At 43.3% G+C, this 24,568-nt stretch overlaps 1 protein-coding gene across 1 annotated transcript in view; it reads right to left on the bottom strand.

Moving 5' to 3' along the window:
- Nucleotides 1–11,462: 11,462 nt before the first annotated feature.
- Nucleotides 11,463–24,568, bottom strand: part of LOC129816247 (gap junction delta-2 protein-like) — a 29,536-nt gene continuing 16,430 nt past the window's right edge. The window contains exon 2 of the mRNA XM_055870497.1: nucleotides 11,463–13,597. Coding sequence (XP_055726472.1) covers nucleotides 12,742–13,597 — 856 coding nt within the window. The 3' untranslated portion in view covers nucleotides 11,463–12,741. The remainder of the gene's footprint in view (nucleotides 13,598–24,568) is intronic.

The raw sequence follows: 24,568 nt of genomic DNA, 5'->3' as shown, positions 1-24,568 counted from the left end.
ACAAGATGCACTGTAGCATAAACGTAGCCTGCATGTACTCTACATAGGCTGCATTTACACAGGAAACTCAATTCTGATATTTTTGGACTTTTAACCAATCGCATTAGATCTTTTCACATTAGATCTTTTTCAGAGCTGCCTGTCTAAACGCAGCCATAGGCTACTTGAACTGGTGCCGAGTGGACCTGCAGTCTAAATTACAATGCAGGTAGCTATGGTACTGCATTTTATACAAACACCGTTTCGAGCTGCTCTCTGGTGGTGATTGTAAATATTTATTCAGATATTCAAATCCTCCTGATGCATGATATTTGTTTTCCTGCGACAAAATTGGTCAAATTAAGATCCGACAACTGTAAAAGGAGATTATAGGGCTGTGTTTTACTAAATGGCATCCATACATCAAGATGTACAGTAAGCATGTGCAGCTCCCGAGTGGCGCAATGGTCTAAGGCACTGCATCACAGTGCTAGACGCGTCTCTACAGACCCTGGTTTAATCCCGGGCTGTATCACAAGCAGCTGTGATTGGGAGTCCCATAGGGCGGTGCACAATTGGCTGGTGTAGGCTGTCATTGTAAATTAGAATTTGTTCTTAACTGACTTGCCTAGTTAAATAAAGGTTAAATCATCCATGCTTTTCCAGAAGTCCCTGTGATGTGAAGCCATGCAGTCAGGTGGTGGTGCAGGACAATGTGACAAAGATAAGCTCTCTTCATGGTTTATAAATTGATATACAAAATGATGCCGGATTCAAAACTTTGAGTGTTCAAATTATTATGCACAATTCTTGCAACCAATAGAATGTTATATATATAGGGGATACAACCATCCCAGCTCTGCAGATTTTGCTGCGAAAAGACAGAATCATTAGATCACTTGTTCTGGTACTGCCTATATGTAGTTTGTTTTTGGTCCCAGGTTCAGGAATGGCTGAAAGATTGCAACATTTACTTGGAGCTAACTCTGCAAATAGCACTGCTGGGTGATTTGAAAAGTCCTAGTCAATCGATCAATAATATAATAATACTCTTAGCAAAGGTGTTTATCTTTCATTTACAACCTGTAGAAACTATGAGAATATAAAGGTTCACAACTTTTGTGAAACAACACAGTAGAAAAATAAATGGCAGCTAGAACTGGATGGTCTTCACAGATAGATGGGAGGGGTTGAGGGTAGCTGAAGGCTGTGACTAAAAGGAAACAAAGGATAACTAATGTAAAATATACTGTCTGTGAAATGTATGTAGTATGTATAAGCTGGAAGTAGAAGCCTAAGTATTGTTGTCCATTAGTTTACTCCAATTAGGGGAGGGGTGGCAGGGTTAGGGGAAATAATAAAGAAGGAAAATATATTCAATTCGTTTACTCCAATTAGGGGAGGGGTGGCAGGGTTAGGGGAAATAATAAAGAAGGAAAATATATTCAATTAGTTTACTCCAATTAGGGGAGGGGTGGCAATAATTAAAAAAAATAATAAAGAAGGAAAAAAAAGAAATAAATGCTTCCCCCTTTTCCGTGGTATCCAATTGGTCGTACAGACTCAGGTCAGGCAAAGGACAAGAGCCATGCATCCTCCGAAACACAACCCAACCAAGCCATATTGCTTCTTGACACAATGCCCACTTAACCCAGAAGCCAGCCACACCAATGTTTCAGAGGAAACACCGTACACCTGGTGACCATGTCAGCGCCCGGCCCACCACAGGAGACACTAGTGCGCGATGGGACAAGACATCCCTGCTGGCCAAACCCTCCCCTAACCCAGACAACGCTGGGCCAATTGTGCACCGCCCCATGGGTCTCCCGGTCACAACAGAGCCTGGACTTGAACCCAGAATCTCTAGTGGCACAGCTAGCCTTAAACCACTGCGCCACAAGGGAGGCCTGGAAAATGAATATTTGTTAAAATATATAAAGTACCAGTCAAAGGTTTGGACACACCTACTCATTCAAGGGTTTTTCTTTATTTTTTACTATTTTCTACATTGTAGAATAACTGTAAAGCCATCTAAACTATTAAATAACACATATGGAATCATGTAGCAACCAAAAAAGTGTTAAACAAATCAAAATATATTTGAGATTTGAGATTCTTCAAAGTAGCCATGATAGCTTTGCACACTCTTGGCATTCTCTCAACCAGCTTCATGAGGTAGTCATTGATGTCTTCACTATTATTCTACAATGTAGAAAATAGTAAAAAGCTAAGAAAAACCCTTGAATGAGTAGGTGTGTCCAAACTTTTGACTGGTACTGTATATATTTACCAGAAAATATTTCTAAATGATGCAGACAATTGCACTGGTAGAAGCCACAACTATATGTAATATTAAAGGTGATCTAGCCCCTAAAAAATATAAAATAAAAACAAAATATAGATAAGCCCTCCTACAGACCATCACTGTGATGAATGTTAAAATACACCCCTGGCACTCTCTGCCATTCTCCGTAACACTCCCTCTCTCTCCCTTAAACACCAGCCTTGTGCTCCTCCTCTGCCCCGCCTGTGCCTCCATCTCTCCTTCCTTCTAAACCTGAAACTACAGTTTTCTTTCCTTTTCCTTTTCTTTCCCTCTATCTCATTCTCATTAGATGTTAATGACAGGTCTTATATGCAGTCTTTGGCTGGCTTTATAGTCCAATTATCCTCCAAGTTCAGCGAGAGCTCATTGATCCTGCGGTCCATGGAGAATATCTCTTCTCTTTTGAAGAAGGGAAGGTGCACTGTACCATTTCAAATATCAAACGTTACTCATTTTTTAAATGTCACATATCTTGGCTAATAATAACACTTCACTGTCTAAAGTATTACTGACAACCATGATCATCACTCTCTACCCTCTTTCAGCCAGAAGAGGACTGGCCACCCCTCGGAGCCTGGTTCCTATCTCGGTTTCTTCCTACGTATGTAGGATCTCAATTTGAGCCAGTTTGCTACAACAGGAAAATAATCCTACAGCAACAGAAAATGTGAATTATTATGTGGATTATAATTCATGGACATTGTTGTAGGGGATGATGCATTTTTCGTCAGGGAAAATAAATTCTGACATTTCAAAGTGAAAATTATAAACTTTAGAAGCCTTTTTAAAACACTGCAAGTTTGCATTTTCCATTTCTTCTTTTCAAAATAAGATCCTACATCTGGTTCCTTCCTTTCTATAGAGTTTTTCCTAGTCACTGTGCTTCTGCATCTGCATTGCTTGCTCTTTGAGATTTTAGGCTGGGTATCTGTATAGCACTTTGTTACAACTGCTGATGTAAAAAGGGATTTATAAAATACAATTGATCGATTGAGATAAGGAACCCTACTTAATGGGATAATAGAAGAAGAACACTATGGGAAAAAATATGTTATAAAATAACACTTTGTTAGGACCACACCCTAAAACTGATGATTAGATAAGATGATCATCGTTAAATTAGATTAGATAATGCATCTTTGAGTCATGGTATGATGATGTACATGATATAATGCACTCAGTTGTGTGAAAACATGCCAGCATTCTTATTTTATTTAAGAAGTTATATCACAGACATTTAATTCCCTAACTGAAATGGAATTATGCAATCAATGTCATCACATCAGTACTCTTGTTCAAGCACTGTAATGGCTGGAACGAAGCGAATGGAACGGAATCAAACACAAGGAACCATGTGTTTGATGTATTTGATGCCATTGCACACGTTCCACTCCAGCCATTACCACGAGCCCGTCCTCCCCAATTAAGGTGCCACCAACCTCCTGTGATGCACCCCCCCCCAGTCAGCACTAAACCTGATAAATACTTTAATGGTTGAAACATTGTAATCTGTACCAGTGCAGCAAGCAACACTGTAGTGAACATTGAGTCAGTATTCATTACTATAGATTGTGGATAGTTGTGGTGGTGGTGGCCTGACCTCCCATGGCCTGTTGGAGCTAATGAAGTTCTCCTCTAAGTAATCCACCCCGGTGGAAATCATCTGAGCTGAAGCCAACATAAGGTTCCTCAGTTTTATTTCACCATTGCATGCCCATGCATATTCTATCAGGCGGCATGCCGTGCGCCCGTCTGTTTCATAATGGAGATTTGCAAGATGCAAGACAAGATGGTGTGTGTTTTTCTTGTATGTCTTCCTTTCACTGTTAATCAGATTTTGTAGTTCATGTACAGTCATGTGAGATCTTGGTTAAAACAACTTCGCAATATCCTTGTAGCTGGATGCTCCACTAGTCACAGTATGTCTGTTTAGTTCCAGAAATGTGCCCTTTATGCTCAGTTTGTACTGATGTGGGATCTTAATTTGATCACCTTGTTGCAGGAGAAGTTTCCTGCAATGCAGGACATTTTAAACTTGTAATGTATTTAAAGGTGTGAGAGTAAGACACAGACTGACTTGTAGTAATGTAGTGAGAGTAAGACACAGACTGACCTGTAGTAATGTGGTGAGTGTGAAAGACACAGATTGACCTGTAGTAATGTAGTGAGAGTAAGATGCAGACTGACCTGTAGTAATGTAGTGAGAGTAAGACGCAGACTGACCCTTAGTAATGTAATGAGTGTGAGAGACACAGACTGACCTGTAGTAATGTAATGATTGTGAGAGACACAGACTGACCTGTAGTAACGTAGTGAGTGTGAGAAACAGACTGACCTGTAGTAATGTAGTGAGTGTGAGAGACGCAGACTGACCTTTAGTAATGTAGTGAGACTAGCGTACTCTCTCTGGGCTGAGCTGCTGCTCATGTGGAGGCAACATGAGCAGCCAAGTAAAACCGACCGTCTGCTCTGCTGCTTTGTTTCTCTCTCCTCCAGCACTCTGTCTGTTCCTCTCCTCTTCTGATCTGTTTGTTCTTGCCCCCTCTTCCCACTCTACTTCTCCTGCTCTCCTGAAGGGATCTGATAACATCGCTAGTGCCAATCTATTTCCCATCAATACCCCAGGCCCAAACGCTCAGGTTCATTTTGTACTCTATTTTCATGTAAACAAATATGATTTGATTGCCCAACAGTTACACTTAAACTAGAGAATTCAGACCCCAAAGCCTATCTCTTTGTAACACGACAACACCCTTACCAAGAAGGGTTAACAATGTGCGATAATTATTTAATGACTTATTCCACAGGCTGTGATGCATGACTGGATTACAGACGCAGAAAATAGATTACACATTTGCCATCTGCTCTCCCTACATTGATCTTCTGATTGAGGAAAGTTGAGGGCTACCTCATTGAATTTATGCCAATCAAAATTTTCATCTCCCTGGCGGAGGCAATTTCTATCATGTTTCATTTCAGTTGCATAAACACACAGAGCCCCCAAACTCTCGCTCCTGTGACTGGCTGCACACTGGGAGAAAGAATTGACTAACAAGCTTTAATGAGTAAGCTAGTAGTAATATGGACTTCTAAGGTACACTTTTGCAGTATGTGTTTATTATGTATTTGTCTGTTTGTATGTGTGTGTGTGTGTGTGTGTGTGTGTGTGTGTGTGTGTGTGTGTGTGTGTGTGTGTGTGTGTGTGTGTGTGTGTGTGTGTGTGTGTGTGTGTGGGGGGGGGGGGGGGGGGGTGTAGCACATGCTTGTGTGTGTGTGGGTATGTTTGTGGGTTTTTGTGTGTGCATGCCTGTGGGTGCGTGTGTGTGTGCTTTTTGGCGCTGTACTGTTTTCAATACAATTAGCATCTATACATTGGGGAAGGCTCATCCCTTACCGTAGGCAGTCACCCAGCCACAGCTGAACCATACAGCTGTATCCCGCTGGTTCAGGGAATTGTGTAGAGTGATATAAACCAGGGACAGGCAGAGAGGAAGTCATAGAGGAGACCTTGGTTTAATATAGATATTGATAAATTAGATCAACAAGGAGACACGTGTACATGGGAGCCAACTGTTCCAATCGTTTCATTCATTTGGTTACCAGTGCAGATGACTTGTCGAAGATTTATGAAGTCACTGTCTAATCCTGGTATATACATTACATGGCCAAAAGTATGTGGATACCCCTTAAAATTTGTGGATTCGGCTATTTCAGCCACACACGTTGCTGACAGGTGTATAAAATTGAGCACACAGCAATGCAGTAGAATGGCCTTACTGAAGAGCTCAGTGACTTTCAACGTGGCACCGTCATAGGATGTTACCTTTCCTAATTTCTGCCCTGCTAGAGCTGCCCCGGGCGGTTATTGTGCGGTTATTGTGAAGTGGAAACATCTAGGAGCAACAACGGCTCAGCCAAGAAGTTGTAGGCCACACAAGCTCACAGAACGGGACCGGCAAGTGCTAAAGCATGTAGTGCGGAAAAATCATCTGTCCTCGGTTGCAAACTTTCTCTGGAAGCAACGTCAGCACAACAACTGTGCGCCGGGGGCTTCATGAAATGGGTTTCCATGGCCGAGCAGCAGCACACAAGCCTAAGATCAAAATGCGCAATGCCAAGAGTTGGCTGGATTGGTGTAAAACTCACCGCCATTGGACTCTGGAGCAATGGAAACGCTTTCTCACTCTTCACCATCTGGCAGTCCAACGGATAAATCTGGGTTTGGCAGATGCCAGGAGAAGGCTACTTGCCCTAATGCAAAGTTCCAACTGTAAAGTTTGTGGAGAAGGAATAATGGTCTGGGGCTGTTTTTCATGGTTCAGGCTAGGCCCCTTAGTTCCAGTGAAGGAAAATCTTAACGCTACAGCATACAATGACATTCTAGAACATTCAGACACATGTAAGAAGAGGTGTGTTATGATGAGCCTCTGTTGGCTGTCATGAACAGAGTGGAGTTTTTATATTTTGGACTGTCGTGGAAATTACCACCAGGGACACCTGAAGTCTATATTAAATGAATCATTCTTTATTATCAACAAGTTTAAAAACAATGTTTTTATTTTAATCTTAACCTTATTTTAACTAGGCAAGCTGGGGTGGTTCCAACAAACTTAATGCGCCATAGTGCACGTCGGTCGGGAGCTCCACCGGTGCAGTCCCGTTAGTTCTCTTATACTGCTTACACAGACAAGCTATATTTGCATGATTTACATTACTCATTATTCATCATTAATTCATCATTAACTTTTGGTTCGTGCATGTGACCGACCAATACCTCACGAGGCTTCTTCTCTCCAAGCTGAGACTTTGAAACTGAGATATCCCTTTTTGTTCTCAAAGCAATGTTCTGCCTGTACTGCCAAATTGCTTATACTGATAGTGAGAATTCCTCCCAGGCACGATCAATCAGTCACTTGAATGAACCCAGTCGGTTTGGTTTAGAAAAGCACAAACATAACATTTTCCTTCACAGGACAAAGTGAGGTCCATACAGAAATGGTTTGTCGAGATCGGCGTGGAAGAACTTGACTAGCCTGAACAGAGCCCTGACCTCAACCCCATCGAACACCTTTGGGATGAATTGGAACGCCGACTGTGAGCCAGGCCTAGTAGCCCATCATCAGTGCCTGACCTCACTAATGCTCTTGTGGCTGTATGGAAGCAAGTCCCCGTAGCAATGTTCCAACATCTAGTGGAAAGCCTTCCCAGAAGAGTGGAGGCTGTTAGAGCAGCAAAGGGGTGACCAACGCAATATTAATGCCCATCATTTTGGAACAAGATATTCGAAGAGCAGGTGTCCACATACTTTTGGCCATGTAGTGTATCATTCTAATAAATAGGGAGAACACTAGATGTTTTAAGTAGTAGCCATTTTCTTCTGTTCAGTGGCAGGTATAGTTCAATGTCAACCAGAAAACTGAATAGATATAAGATCTTAATTTGATCCCCCTGTTACAGGATAACTTTCCTGCAATGCAGGAAATGCAGAACTTGTTGTGTATTTGAGATTTAAAAAGGCTTCTGAAGTTAGTAATATCCACTTTGAAATTATTTTCCTGCTGTAGCAAACTAGCTCAAATTAAGATCCTACATCTGTAGTTTAGGTACAGAACCTCGGGTCAGGAGAATAAAAATAACTGTTCACTCTGAATGTGATGTTGGTATTTGGAACAGTGTGGATAAGCGCTATCATTGTAAAGACGAACACAGTGAATTATTTAATGATAGAGTTTTACAAAGAGGGAAATTAGGAGGCAGTGTTGCTGTCTGAGTGCTGATACTGTACTGTCCCTCAGTACAATAATCTCTGTGGTGCTAAACATTGCTACTGTCCTCTCTATATCTCCACAGCAACTGGCCCAGCAACCAGACTGCTAACAAAATCAAACTCAACTTAGCTTCTGTGACACATTAATCTTTTGATTAGGAGTTGGATGACTTGGGATTTGTGTTTGCTGAGGTTGTGCCTGCTTGTCTTCCGCTGTCATTGATGTGATGATTATATGTTGGTTTTCAGCGCATGTACTCTGCACGTGCACACACTCCTAATTTCCTGCTGGCCACGTGTCAATGGGTTCATAACAGGGCCTCGATGTGAATAAATAACCCCTCCATTCATTACTCCTCATATTATTCTGGATCAAATTGTCCACACGCCTTCAATCTTTACTGTCCCTCCTCCAATCCCACTCTTTTCCAGTGCCCTCCTGGCCTCCCCGAGGCCCCAGCCACATGGCTGTCTCCACTGACTGGCTGAAGGTTTAATCTCACTAAAAGGCTCCACACCCTCTATCTGGACCACTCTTATTAAGGTAGCGGCAGGTAGCCTAGTGGTTAGAGTGTTGGACTAGTAACTGGAAGGTTGCAAGATTGGATCCCCGCGCTGACAAGTTAAAAAGCTGTGGTTCTGCCACTGAAAAAGGCAGTTAACCCACTGTTCCTAGGCTGTCATTGAAAATAAGAATGTCTTCTTAACTGACTTGCCTAGTTAAATAAAGGTTAAAAAAATAAACTCTTATCAGCAAAGCCATTAGGTCTAGGATCACTACCGCTCTTATTTCCTATCGCTATGTCATATTAGAGGTAAGATTAGGATTACCATAGATTATTCATAGATATTGATATTCTTTTGAAAATATGTAGTTTTGTTATTTGGTGAAATGACCATGTGTTGTATCAGGTTATGTCTGCTTCCTCTGTCTTACCCATATTAATCCAACATGTGATGGCGTTTGAGGAGGAGTTGAGGCCAAGCAAGTGACAGCTGTGGTGTACTGGGAGTCAGTGTGTGCATTTCAGCAGGAGTCCGTGGGAGACATGTAGGTAAAACACACTCCATTGCATTACAATACATTACACCCAACAGACGAACTGACTGCACCCAACAGACGAACTGACTGTCTGTTATCATAAAACCATTCAGGTCAGGAGTTTTACTTTCATATGTAGACTGAACTGGTGCAAAATCAGTGATTCATAGGTAGAAACTCGATCTATACACAATAATGTAACCTAACGTCTGAGAGAGATGTATCATTTTTGTTACTTTAATAATTGATGCTAACGCAGGTTTTGAAACTGTGCAGCTGAAAGCCAATGGATTGTTAAATTGTCACTGTGTATTACATGAGATAAACTGGAGAGCAGAGGAGGGAGTACAGTTTAAACATGCCCCACTCTATAGAGAGCTACTGTTGCCAGTCAGTGCATGAGTAGAGTGTACGTACAGTTAAAGTGTACATTTGAAGTAGGTTAAAACTTTTCACACATGCTGGACCAGCGATTACTAATGACAGTTGTCCATCCATGACCTCTGACCTGAGAGCCAGAAAGCTATTGAATCACCTAACCACACCAATAGGCAGATTCTGAAACCTGACCAGAGATAGCCAGCCACTCCCAAAATGTGTATAGTCCTCTCACTCAGAGGACTCTGAGTGAGATCAGTTGGAATAAGCTCACCTGGGAATATCAGTGTTGGACAAGAGAGTGCTGCTGTCTGTCGGTCTTCCTGGACTGCATGAATCATAGTCTTCCTCACACACACACACACACACACACACACACAGCTCAGTTCAGTTCAGCTCACTGAATCCTCCAGTAGGGACACAGGCTATAAGCCTCCATCAAAGAGCCTTAGATGAAAGCCTAAATAAAAGCACCTGGGTTGTGATTTGTGATTAGCGCTTGGGTCAATGTTTGGATTTGATCAAAGCCAGAGCCTGTCTGTGTGGAAGTCTCTGGTCTGCTGTGGACTCTGCTCATAGGTCTGCCTTATGATGTGTACTGAATGGATTTTGGGGCCATTGCAACTAACTCTGCCTGGCTGACTTTGTTTAGCGTACTCATTCATGTTGTTTCCTTTTCATTACCAAGTAATTCATGTTTGCCTGTGGTTTGTTCATGTCTGCTCTGGGTACACAACTTTAATCATACCCTGTCATTAAAACACAACTAACATTGTCATAAAGTATTTGCACGGAAATTCAAAGTGTCCATGCGTACTCATTACTGTATATCTAAAGTTAGGAGTTCACTCAGTTTATCATGTCATCAGTGACTATAAATGTGCTGCTGTATGTTGGTATCCACTCTGTAAACAAATCCTAGTCTTTCTGCTACCCAATGTATGAAACTGTCCTCTAGATGTGATTTTTACCTTGTGCCCTCTCAAAGCCTACACACTGACATTGGGTAGAGGCGTTTCGACAATTATTTATTTATTTGTATTTTTTTTTACACATATATATATATATATCTATATATATTATTGCTGCAATTCTGGAGCCATTCCAATACTCGCTCCCAATATCCCCATAACAGGGTGCTATGTTCATATCTGATACATCATGTTTCCTCTTAACGCATGCTGATTATTACATGTCACAGTAGCAGGATGCAAATAAATGAAACAGTCTCTTTTTTAAATTGCATGTCATGTCACAATCTATTCATTCTACGAACTCTTCAGTAACATGCCTTTTTCAAAGTCCATTGGAGAAAAAAACATACAGTTTCCATTAGAGAACAAAATCTTAACAAAGAGAACATTAATATGATATATTCTTAAAGCTGGCAATCTATGATTAATCTCCAGCGCCACCCAAATCCCAGCACCCAACCTGATGCACGCCATGCCCCCGCCCACCTAAGCCTCATAGCTGAAGAAGCAGACTTTATGCAATTATTATTACATTAAACTATTTACAGTAACTTGGAAATATGGCACCAAATTTAGTAGTAAAGAAAACAACTTGTGGGTTACACGTTAAAATGTTCTGTGAGTAAATACTTCTGTTTCCTGTGTAATGGAAAAAGAAGGGCTTGTTGGAATTCCATTAATTCCTTTAGTGCTTCATACTGTAGTCAGTTCTTTAAGAATGCATAATACAGTGAGAGAGGAGGGGGTGCTAGTGGGGGAGTGGGGGGAAGGGGGAGTGCTAGTGGGGGAGCGGGAGGGGGGGGGTTAGTGGGGGAGTGGGGGGAGGAGGGGGTGCTAGTGGGGGAGTGGGGATGGGTGCTAGTGGGGGAGCGTGGGAGGAGGGGGTGCTACTGGGGGAGCGGGTGGAGGTGGGGGTGCTACTGGGGGAGCGGAGAGGAGGGGGTGCTACTGGGGGAGCGGGAGGAGGAGGGGGTGCTACTGGGGGAGCGGGGGGAGGAGGGGGTGCTAGTGGGGGAGCGGAGGGAGGAGGGGTGCTACTGGGGGAGCAGGGGGAGGAGGGGCTGCTATTGGGGGAGCGGAGAGGAGGGTGTGCTACTGGTGGAGCAGAGAGGAGGGGGTGCTACTGGGGGAGCAGGTGGAGGAGGGGGTGCTACTGGGGGAGCGGGTGAAGGAGGGGGTGCTACTGAGGGAGCGGGGAAAAAGGAGGGTGTGCTAGTGGGGGTGTGGGGATGGGGAGAGGAGAGTAGGGGGTGCTACTGGGGGAGCGGGTACGGGGAGAGGAGGGGGTGCTAGTGGGGGTGTGGGGATGGGGAGAGGAGGGGGTGCTACTGGGTGAGCGGGGACGGTGAGAGGAGGGTTGCTAGTGGGGGTGTGGGGACAGGGAGAGGAGAGGGGGGTTGCTAGTGGCGGAGTGGAGGGAGGGGGTGCTAGTGGGGAGTGGGTAGAGGAGGGGGTGCTAGTGGAGGAGCGGAGGGAGGGGGTCCTACTGGGGGAGTGGGGATGGGGAGAGGAGGGGGTGCTAGTGGGGGTGTGGGTAGAGGAGGGGGTGCTACTTGGGGGAGTGGAGACAGGGAGAGGAGGTTTCCAGTTTGTGCTGAGGTATAATTTTAGTGTTGATTTTTGACATTTTTTTAAAGGTGCATCACCTCTTCTTGGCTTCTCCTTACAGTGGAGCTGCCGCAGGGAAGGAAAATAACTGAAAGAAATGTTTCATTCCTTCAGCAACTCAACTTCACCCATTATCCCTGCTCTGACTCTGCAGAACAAAGGCATACACACTGCTTTATCTCTCGCACACACGTGCAGGCATACATTCTTGCATATGCACACATACATTAAGAATTTAAGGGACTATGACCTCTTGCAAAGGATAGAAATTTTTAGTTGAGACTTATTTCTTATTTAACTATCCTTATTTCATATTCTTACAGTAATTAGTCCTATGTCTTCTTTTTCCAGTGTGTTCTCTTGGAAGGCACCTAGTGTCACCTAGGATTCAGCGCACAACTCCCCCTACAGTTAAAATCTAACTTTAGTTACAGCAACAAAACTGCCCTTGACGTACTTTCTCTCTCTTGTAGAGTCCAAAAAGTTATTCTCTCCAATAATCCTCCAATGTGGCCATGTGAAGTCCCTCTGCGCTCCTTAATAATGTTGCAGTGTACATAGAGTTAGTGCCCCTTAGGGTGGGGGGAGCTGGGCTAAGTGTTTGTTCTCTCCAGAAAAAGCTTGCTTGGTCCAGAAGTCCAGGTCCCCCCATGTGGAGGAACCTCTGTCAGACATAGGCTGACTCACTGGACTGAGTCCTGCCCAGGTTGGGGGCCTGGGACAGATGCGGCACGTCCTTCTTACGCACCTCACAGATGGACTTCCTGCGGGCCTGAACACCCCTGACGGCCGTCTTGATCTTCCTCCAGCCCAGGTGGTTGAGCTCGGCCAGGTTGAGCAGCACACAGATGCCGCTCACTGCAAACATGAAAATCAGGAACACCGTCTTCTCTGTAGGGCGTGACACGTAGCACTCCACCTCCTTCACACAGGGGTAGCGGTCACACTCAAACATCCCTGGTACGTTGAAGCCATACAGGAAGTACTGGCCGGCCAGGAAGCCGATCTCCAGCACGTTACGGAACACCACCTGGATGACGTAGAAGCGGGAGATGCCCTCCTGCCGCCGCACCTTGGCGCTCTTGGCCTGCGTGAGCCCCCGGGACACGTTGGGGATCTCCTTGACCTCCAGGTCTTGCTCCTCCTTGCCGCTGTCGGGGTTCTGCACCAGGATGCCATTGATGTTGCGCAGCTTGCGGGCGTGGTGATCGCCTCCACGACCGTGGTGACTTGCGTGACCGTGGTCTATGTAGGGGTGCAGGATGGAGTAACTGCGGTCACGCTGCTTGGCGGACTGGTGTACGGAGTAGGTGATGAAGCATAGGCTGGGCGTACAAACCAAGATGATCTGGAAGACCCAGAAGCGGATGTGGGATATAGGGAAGGCCTTGTCGTAGCAGGCCTGGTTGCAGCCCGGCTGCATAGTGTTGCAGATGAACATTATTTGCTCGTCCTCATAGACCTTTTCACCCACTATACCTACTATCAAAATACGGAAGATCACTACTACAGTCAGCAGGATCCTGGAGAGAAAGAAAGAGGAAAAAAGGAAGGGGGGAAGAAGAAAAATACAGAATTTCAGTTGTGTTATCAGGAGTGTAAAATGTCCCTGTAAGAAATGTGTCACAGAGCAGAACAAAGAATCATTGTAAGTACTGTGATACTGACAGTATACTGTATGATGTTACTGGTCTATTATAATTCAGTAAAAGTGCCTCAGCACTGTGTTTGCATGTTGGATTTGACTTTTATTATGTGTGAGTTAGAGTGACATCATTAGTCTTAAGCCAATAAAGGCTGTGCTTATGTACCTCAGCTCAACCATAGCAAATCAATAGAGACAAAAGCAGCTCTCACACCAAGGACAAGTTTTATCAGATGTGTGTAGTAGTGTGTGTGTGTGTTTGCGTGTGGACGAATCCCTCAGCTGCTGCAGCGTGTACGGAGGGGTGGAGTTGTTGCGCTCTAAATAGCATGCTCACGTGAACACACTACCGACTGTGCACACACTGATTGAATCAACTCTGTTTCAACATAATTTGTCAACATATTGTGACGTGTAATCAATGTGGATAATACATTGGATTTTTTAAAAGTCATCAGTATGGAATCTTATCAAGTTCCAAATGTGTTGATAGCTCAGCTAAAATGAGCACAGTTGTTTTCAAAGTTAAGCAGGGTATATAGAGGTAGGTGTCTGAATGGTCTCACTGAAGTGCATTACCCCTGATATACCAGTAGGAGTCACTGTTCAGGCAAAAATCGTTGGATTGTGCGTTCACATTTTATTTAAATATACCTCTTTATTTGGATTGATAGCATGACGTTGAAACAATGTTGATTTAAATATACCATTTTACTATCAACATTTGAACAAGGTAAAATAAAATATTTATAATCGAATCTAAAATTCAACATAATTTCAACCACCTAATAATATACTGTATATAAAATATAGTATGAATAATATTTTTTTACATTTTATGTGGAATTTTCTATGCAATTTCAACATATATATTTCTGATGATTATATTGAAATGAGATTGCTGTAACAACCTAATAGTTAGATTAAGTCAATGTATTTACATTGAAGTTTTACCCTAATTTCAATGTTTACAACGCTGTTTGAAATTAGATGAAAACATTACTGGGTGATTATTTTTTCCTAATCCAATTTTCCACGTTGATTCCATTTCAACCAGTGTGTGCCCAGTGGGTATGCAAGATGAGGGGATTTCACACTCATCAACACTCCTTAGCTGAATGAGAACAACACACTCACAGAAAAACTATTCAGACTTACACATTCAAATGTGTGTGTGTGTGTGCATGTATGCATGTGTTTATGTGTGTGTTGCTGTGTGTGAGATTTAAGACACAAAGGAGGAAGGAAGGAGAGGATGGAGAGAAGGAGAGTCTCAGTCATTACTGTGAATAATGAACATGTGGGTCCCTGCATGAATATCCATTATGTTGCTGGCTGAGCGTAACCCACCTGTCTCCTATCCAGCCAGCATTTCCATTCATTTTTCAACATTAGACAGATAAGAGATGAGCTCTCACCCTCATAGCTCTGCCTTTCGAGACATGAGTTGAGAGCCTAATCCCACACCTCCTCAATCTACCCAGAACTATAACATCCACACACAGACACACAAGATCTAAACGGCATTATATTGTAGGCTACTATACTTTATCTATGCTTCCTTATGTACTACAATATGCTCCACTGGCATCAGTGGATATGTCAACCAAATTAAACCAAATCAGCTATGTTTAAAATCCACTGCTAGGGCTGCCCTGGAGCAATGCCCCATCTCTCCTGCTCTTTCTCCCTCCCTTTCTGTGTATTCATTATTTAGGACACAATATTGGGGAAGTGTTCAATGGGACATTGATTGAGTGTGTGCACTTTATTTGGACCACTAGCCTGTAGAGTTCCTCAGAAGATGCAGACCTCCATTTCCACTGTAGCTAAGCAGCTTAGATAGCCTCCATTTTACGTGCCATAGGCAGCTACCAGTGGCTGTTCAATTAAAGTCTGTAGCACTGCTGAACACGTGCCGGCATTTTTCCCCTATCTCTCTCTCTGTCCCTCCCTCCCCCTCCATATCTACTGTTCTCTCCCTCTCTCTTCTAGTTTTTTAATAGCAAAGTGTCAAAGGAGACCCTGGTGTGTCTTTAAAATTAGCCCCACACCCACTCTTCATAGCCGGTTACCACAGCAACCACCTTTTGAACCAGTCAGTGCGGAGGCTCAGAGAGAGAGGAGAGAGCGAGAGATGAAAGGAACAAGAGGGTCGAGGGAGTAAGAGAAACAAGAATTGTGTGGGGGGGGGGGGAGTGAAATAAACCTAGATAAAGGTAAGAGACAGGCAGATTTAAAATGAGAAAGATCAAATCAAATAACATTTTATTTGTCACATGCGCCAAACACAACAGGTATCGGGCCTTACCTTTAAATGCTTACTTAGAAGCCATTAATTAACAATGCAGTTAAAGAAATAGAGTTAAGAAAATATTTACTAAATAAACTAAAGTAAATAAAATGTAATCAAATAAAAAAGTAACAAGCAAATGGCATAACAATAACGAGGCTCTGTACAGGGGGTACCGGTACCAAGTCAATTTGTGGGGGTACAGGTTAGCCGAGGTCATTTGTAAAGTGACCATGCATAGATAATAAACAGAGAGTAGCAGCAGTGTAAAAACAAAGGGGTGGGGGGTCAATGTAAATAGTCCAGGTGGCCATTTGATTAATTGTTCAGCAGTCTTATGGCTTGGGGGTAGAAGCTGTTAAGGAGCAATTTGGTCCTAGACTTGACGCTCCGGTGCCTACTTGCTGTGCGGTAGCAGGGAGAACAGTCTATGACTTGGGTGACTGGAGTCTTTGACAATTTTTTGGGCCTTCCTCTGACACCGCCTAGTATATAGCTCCTGGATGTCAGGAAGATTGGCCCCAGTGATGTACTGGGCCGTACGCACTATTGTCAGATGCCAAGCAGTTGCCATACCAGGCGGTGATGCAACCAGTCCGGATGCTCTCGATGGTGCAGCTGTAGAACTTTTGAGGATCTGGGGACCCATGCCAAATCTTTTCAGTCTCTTGAGGGGAAAACGTGTTGTCGTGCCCTCTTCACAACTGTCTTGGTGTATTTGGACCATGATAGTTCGTTGGTGATGTGGACACCAAGGAACTTGAAACTCTCGACTCGCTCCACTTCATCCCCGTCAATGTTAATGTGTGCCTGTTCGGAGGTCTCTGACCTCTTCCCTATAGGCTGTCTCATCATTGTTGGTGATCAGGCCTACCACTGTTGTGTCATCAGCAAACTTAATGATGGTGTTGGAGTTGTGCTTGACCATGCAGTCGTGGGTGAACAGGGAGTACAGGAGGGGACTGAGCACGCACCCCCGATGGGCCCCAGTGTTGAGGATCAGCGTTTCAGATGTGTTGTTGCCTACCCTGACCACCTGGGGGCGGCCCGTCAGGAAGTCCAGGATCCAGTTGAAGAGGGAGATGTTTACTTCCAGGGTCCTTAGCTTAGTGATGAGCTTTGTGGGCACTATGATGTTGAACGCTGAGCTGTAGTCAATGAACAGCATTCTCACGTAGGTGTTCCTTTTGTCCAAGTGGGAAAGGGCAGTGTGGAGCGCGATTGAGATTGCGTCATCTGTGGATCTATTGGGGCGGTATGCGAATTAGAATGGGTGTAGGGTTTCCGGGACGATGGTGTTGATGTGTGCCATGACCAGCCTTTCAAAGCACTTCATGGCTACCGACGTGAGTGCTATGGGCGGTAATCATTTAGGCAGGTTACCTTCACTTTCTTGGGCACAGGGACTATGGTGGTCTGCTTGAAACATGTTGGTATTACAGACTCGGTCAGGGAGAGGTTGAAAATGTCAGTGAAGACACTTGCCAGTTGGTCCGCGCATGAGTACACGCCCTGTTAATCCATCTGGCCCTGTGGCCTTGTGAATGTTGGCCTGTTTAAAGGTCTTGCTCACATCAGCTACGTCCGGAACAGCTGGTGCTCTCATGCATGCTTCAGTGTTGCTTGCCTCGAAGCGAGCATAAAAGGCATTTAGCTTGTCTGGTAGGCTTTAGCTCGTCACTGGGCAGCTCGCAGCTGGGTTTCCCTTTGTTGTCCATAATATTTTTCAAGCCCTGCCACATCCGATGAGCGTCAGAGCCAGTGTAGTAGGATTCAATCCTAGTCCTATATTTACGCTTTGCCTGTTTGATGGTTCGTCTGAGGGCATAGCGGGATTTCTTATAAACGTTCGGATCAGTGTGCCGATTCTTGAAAGCAGCAGCTCTAGCCTTTAGCTCAGTGCGGATGTTGCCTATAACCATGGCTTCTTGTTGGGAAATGTACGGGCACTGTGGGGATGACTTCATTAATGCAGCTATTGATGAAGCCGGTGACTGGGGTGGTATACTCCTCAATGCCATTGGATGAATACCGGAACATATTCCAGTCTGTGCAAGCAAAACAGTCCTGTAGCATAGCATCCGTGTCATCTGACCACTCCCGTATTGAGCGAGTCACTGATACTTCCTGCTTCAGTTTTTACTTGTAAGCAGGAATCAGTAGGATAGAATTATGGTTAGATTTGCCAAATGGAGGGCGAGCGAGAGTTTTGTATGCGTCTCTGTATGTGGAGTAAAGGTGGACTAGAATTTTTTTTCCTCTGGTTGCACATGTGACATGCTGGTAGAAATGAGGGAAAACTGATTTAAGTTTGCCTGCATTAAAGTCCCCGGCCACTAGGAGTGCAGCTTCTGGATGAGTATTTCTTGTTTACTTATGGCCTTATACAGCTTGTTGAGTGAGGTCTTTGTGGTGGCAAATAGATGACTACGAATAATATAGATGAGAACTCTCTTGGTACATAGTGTGGTCCATAGCTTATCATGAGGTATTCTACCTCTGGCAATCAATAGATCGAGACTTCTTTAACATTAGACATTGCGCACCAGCAGTTATTGACAAATAGACATACACCCCGCCCCTCGTCTTATCAGACGTAGCTGCTCTGTCCTGCCAATGCACGGAGAAGCCAGCCAGTTCTATATCATCTGTGTCGTCGTTCAGCCACGTCTTGGTGAAATAAGATATTAGAGTTTTTAATGTCCCGTTGGTAGGATAGTCTAAATCGTAGATCACCCAGTTTGTTTTCCAATGATTGCATGTTGACCAATAATACGGAGGGTACCTTCGTGTTGAACTCATTAAAGAAAACATCTGCTGAAGTGGAGGGAAATAGTGATGGAACAAATTCCTAGCATGGCAGCAGAGCAGAGGCAGACAGGGTAGAACATGTGTTACTGTGGTACAGATTAAATAGAGCAGCATGCTGCTGCAGGACTGTTCTCACACCACCTGGGCCTTGTGCGTGTGTGTGTGGGTGTTTGTGTGTTTGCGTAAGCATATGTTTGTGTGTACATGTGTGTGTTTGTGTATGTATGTGCATGTGTGTGTACTTGGATGTGTGTGTGTGTGTGTATAATCCATGTATATCCCTTGTTTGTGCAAGATGGCATGTGCGTCTGGCCGTTTGGAGCAGCTGTGAGTGTGTACGCTACACTACCTCTCATTGTGTTTGAAAATAAAATGGAAGAGATCTTTACGCATTTGGTGTTTCAGATGTGAAATGCATGCCAAGTACACTGTTACACACTCCTGTTCTTACAATACACACGTGAATGCAGGGAATAACACAAGCAAACACACGCAGACACACACACACTCGTTTTCTCATGTAACGTCAGGTCCATAAGTATTTGGACAGTGACACAATTTGCATCATTTTGGCACCACCACAATGGATTTGAAAGGAAACAGTCAAGATGTGCTTGAAGTGTAGACTTTCATCTTGAATTAAAAGGTTTTGTCAAAATTATTGTATGAACCGTGTAGGAATTACAACCATTCTGGTTGTAGTCTGGAACCCATAAACATCACCAGATGCTGTGTTTCTTCCTTGGTGATGCTCTGCAAGGCCTTTACTGCAGCTGTCTTCAGTTCCTGCTTGTTCTTCGGGCGTTTTACCTTCAATTTTGCCTTCAGCAAGTGAAATGCATGCTCAATTGGATTCAGGTCAGGTGATTGACTTGGCCATTGCAGAACATTCCACTTCTTTGCCTTAAAAAAGTATTGGGTTGCTTTTGCAGTAAATGTAACCTTTATTAAACTAGACAAGTCAGTTAAAAACAAATGTTTATTTACAATGACGGTCTACCGGGGAACTGCCAGGGGCAGAACAACAGATTTTTACCTTGTTAGGGTCGGGGATTCGATCCAGCAACCTTTCGGTTACTAGCCCAAAACTCTAACCACTAGGCTACCTGCCGCACCACCACAGATGAGGTGGTATTCTTCGGATCATGAGCAGTTCCTTCCCTTCTCCATACTCTTCTCTTCCCATCATTCTGGAACAAGTCTCATCTGTCCATAGGATGTTGTTCCAGAACTGTACATAGAGTTTTTAGACTTAAAAAACACCTCTGATCTGGTCTTCCTGTTTTTGAGGCTTACCAATGTTTTTGAGGCTTACTCCATGTACATCTTGTGGTAAAAACTCTATATTTACTCTGGTGAAGTCTTCTCTTGATTTTTTTATTTTTTTTAATTTTATCCCATTTTCTCCCCAATTTTTTGTGGTATCCAATCGCTAGTAATTACTACCTTGTCTCATCGCTACAACTCTCGTACGGGCACGGGAGAGACGAAGGTCGAAAGCCATGCTTCCTCCGAAGCACAACCCAACCAGCCGTACTGCTTCTTAACACAGCGCGCCTCCAACCCGGAAGTCAGCCGCACCAATGTGTCGGAGGAAACACCGTGTACCTGGCACCCTTGGTTGGCGCACACTGCGCCCGGCCCCCACAGGAGTCGCTGGAGCGCGATGAGACAAGGATATCCCTACCGGGCCAAACCCTCCCTACCCGGGACGACGCTATGCCAATTGTACATCGCCCCACGGACCTCCTGGTCGGCTGCGACAGAGCCTGGGCGCGAACCCAGAGACTCTGGTGGCGCAGTTAGCACTGCGATGCAGTGCCCTAGACCACTGCGCCACCCGGGAGGCCCTTCTCTTGATTGTTGACTTTGACACAGATATGCCTACCTCCTGGAGGGTGTTATTGATCTGGCCAACAGTTGTGAAGGGGTTTTTCTTTACCAGGGAAATAATTATTCGGTCATACACCACAGTTGTTTTCCGTGGTCTTCCGGACCTTTTGATGCTCCTGAGCTCACCTGCGCGTTCTTTCTTTTTAAGAATGTACCAAATAGTTGATTTGGCCATACCTAATGTTTTTGCTATCTCTCTGGTGGGTTTTTTCAGCCTAATGATGGCTTGCTTCACTGGCAGTGACAGCTCTTCAGACTTCATATTGAGGGTTAACAGCAACAGATTACAAATACCACAAATCAAATCTAGATATTTTATCTGCTTACTTGTAAATGAACTAATGAGGAAACAACACACACCTGGCTGAACAGCCAATTGTCCAATTAGTTGTGGTCCATTAAAAAGGGGGGGACCACATATAAAAAGTGCTGTAATTCCTACACCATACACCCGATTTGGATGTGAAAACCCTCAAATATTCATGATTTAATTTCAACTCCAATATGCTGTGGTAGACAGCTAAAATAATAATAACTTGGTCAATGCCCAAATATTTATGGACCTGACTATAAGTGCTTGTCTCCTTGATGGTTTGACCGGACATTGAGGTTTGTCTGTATGAAGTGAGGGGTATTGATGTTTCTTTTCAGTCAAGCATTTGACAGACACTGCTAGATGAGAAGCAATTGGTGTCCTGTTCCAAAAAGCCAATGGCAAAGACCCTTATTATACCGACTGTATCTCTGGGCTTTGAAATGTAAGAATATATAGAGCTGTGGCAGATGATTGTCCTGCCAATGTATTGAATGTATAATAGAACAAGACAAGCTTCTGTAGGAGATAGTGGGGTAAGTTGAGACATTTTTACATTCAGGTTCACTCCGTCAAGGGAAATATAGTATTATTTCTAACAAAGACATATTTAAGGATGTTGAGTATCTATAGAAATAATCAGAATTCATGTAAACATTACAGTTTTGAAAACATAGCTTGTCCAAAAAAAGTGGTCTTTTGGAACAACCTAGCCCGGGTATGGGGTAAGTTGAGAAACGGGACAGGGTATGTTATGCCGCCTACAAATTCCTGTAATGAATGAAATATTACCATGTCTATTTTTATTTCCCAAACACAATTCAACACAATCACAATAGGTTTTTTGTTATTTAATAATTTAAAATGTACTAATAAAAAATTTGAACACAGGCTTAACACCTAGCAAACACTGTACTTTTTTTTTTTTTTACACCTTTAACATAAGCCAGGTCCTGTTGTTACCTCATATCCCAGCAATAATGCCTTGCATTACACCTGGGAAGAAAACACTTACATTTGCTGAACTTGGCATTGGCTCAACCATTGGCTCCACTTACCCCATGGCAAACATTTTGACTATATTAGCCCACACAGCTACAAGGATGCACTAGGTTTAGGACCTCATATAGAAGCTTAGAAATACCCCAACTGATGTATAGAAGAATCTTAAAATGATATACATTGGTTTAGATACAAGCATCATACAAGCATCACAACTTTCTCCATGTGATTTCTCCCTTCACAGACCCCATGAAATGATTATCTCTTCCTAAATATTTGGTCAAATTATACATTTTCTGTATGGTTTCCTAGAAACAATGGTGGCTCAACTTACCCATTTGGCTCAACTTATCCCACTCACCCCTATATATCTCAACAACGGTAGAGTCTGTGTGTAAAAGAGTCTCTGCACTGTCAAATCGTCACAGAGATGCTCTGAGTGAGTTTGTTTTGCAGCAGTTCCCTTGGTGCAGCCTGGTCCAGGTCCTGCTATCACTATGAGTGATTGTCATGATCGTTCAAACACCTGCTGTGTGCTGCATCAGTGAAGCAGGCCCTGCCCAGCCATGCGCATCCACACCTACACTACACTACTCAAGCTGTCAGTTCAAACTACCACTGAATAGGACTGAATGGTTTCTATCTCCTAACCTACCTATAATCAACATGACACATGTGTTCATTAGGCCTCAATAGGGGTTCACAGCGAAGTTATTGTTATTGCCTGAATTCTTATTATTTTAATTTTCATTGACAACATTCACCTTTTTGAGGTCATCAGAGACATTAATGTGACAAACCATGTCAAGTTTGGCATTGATATCTCCAAAAAATAAGGACACCATGAACAATGAACCTTTTTGACAATGCAACGCTAATGCTTAAAATAATCATAAAAAATCTTCTTCTCATGGACTAAAAGTCAGATTCACTACAAAGGTGGTCTTTGCACTCATCACAATAGTCCCTGAAGAGTTTGAAAAATTAAAGTTGATCCATTCAAAGATGGCCATACTATACTAGTTGACGTGTATTAGCACATACGCTAATATGCTAAAATATGCTAAGAATACTTCAAAAATCTTCTCATGAACCATATATAAATAGTTGCTGCATTCAAATATGGCTGCACTCTACCTATAGATGCATGTTAGCACATATGCTAATGCTAAACATACTCGTAAAATCTTCTTCTCATGAACCACAAGTCAAATTGACTCCAGATGTGGTACAGTATATAGACGCAATGAATTACCCTCTAATGAATCTGATAATGTTTAGTTGCTGAATTCAAAAATGGCCCCTCTACACCACTAGATGGCACTACATCAAACCCAGGCTAAAAGAACAGAACCTATGGACATGAGGCCATGCAATGTGGAATGCAAACGTTATGTACAGTACCAGTCAAAAGTTTGGACACGCCTACTCATTGAAGGGTTTTTCTTTATTTTTACTATTTTCTACATTGCAGAATAATAGTGAAGACATCAAAACTATAAAATAACATAGTTGTTATTTGTTTAACACCGGTGTTAAACAAATCAAAATATATTTTAGATTTTAGATTCTTCAAAGTAGCCACCCTTTGTATTGATGACAGATTTGCACACTCTCTCAACCAGCTTCACCTGGAATGCTTTTCCAACAGTCTTGAAGAAGTTCCCACATATGCTGAGCACTTGTTGGCTGCTTTTCCTTCGGTCCAACTCATCCTAAACCAACTCAATTGGGTTGAGGTCGAGTGATTGTGGAGGCCAGGTCATCTGATGCAGCACTCCATCACTCTCCTTCTTGGTCAAATAGCCCTTATACAGCCTGGAGGGGTGTTGGGTCATTGTTTTGTTGAAATAAAAATGATAGTCCCACTAAGCACAAACTAGATGGGATGGCGTATAGCTGCAGAATGTTTTATTTCACGAGGCAAGTCAGTTAAGAACAAATTCTTATTTTCAATGACGGCCTAGGAACAGTGGGTTAACTGCCTTGTTCAGGGGCAGAACAACAGATTTGTACCTTGTCAGCTCGGGGATTCGATCTTGCAACCTTTTGGTTACTAGTCCAATGCTCTAATCACTAAGCTACGCTGTTACCTTGGCAAGTCTCTTCTTTTTATTGGTGTCCTTTAGTAGTGGTTTCTTTGCAGTAATTCGACCACGAAGGCCTGATTCACACAGTCTCCTCTGAACAGTTGATGTTGAGATGTGTATGCTACTTGAACTCTGTGAAACATTTATTTGGGCAGCAATTTCTGAGGCTGGAAACTCTAATGAACTTATCCTCTGCAGCAGAGGTAACTCTGGGTCTTCCTTTCCTGTGGTGGTCCTCATGAGAGCCAGTGTCATTATAGCGCTTGGTGGTTTTTGCGACTGCACTTCAAAGTTCTTGAAATGTTTTGTATTGACTGACCTTCATGTCTTAAAGTAATGATGGACTGTCATTTGTCTTTGTTTATTTGAGCTTTTCTTGCCATAATATGGACTTTGACTTTTACCAAATAGGGCTATCTTCTGTATACCTCCCCTACCTTTTCACAA

This window comes from Salvelinus fontinalis, chromosome 2, assembly GCF_029448725.1.
Source record: "Salvelinus fontinalis isolate EN_2023a chromosome 2, ASM2944872v1, whole genome shotgun sequence".
In the NCBI taxonomy this organism is placed as follows: Eukaryota; Metazoa; Chordata; class Actinopteri; order Salmoniformes; family Salmonidae; genus Salvelinus; species Salvelinus fontinalis.
The sequence above is the reverse complement of the archived record's forward strand: the minus strand, read 5'-3'. Positions and strand labels throughout refer to the sequence as shown.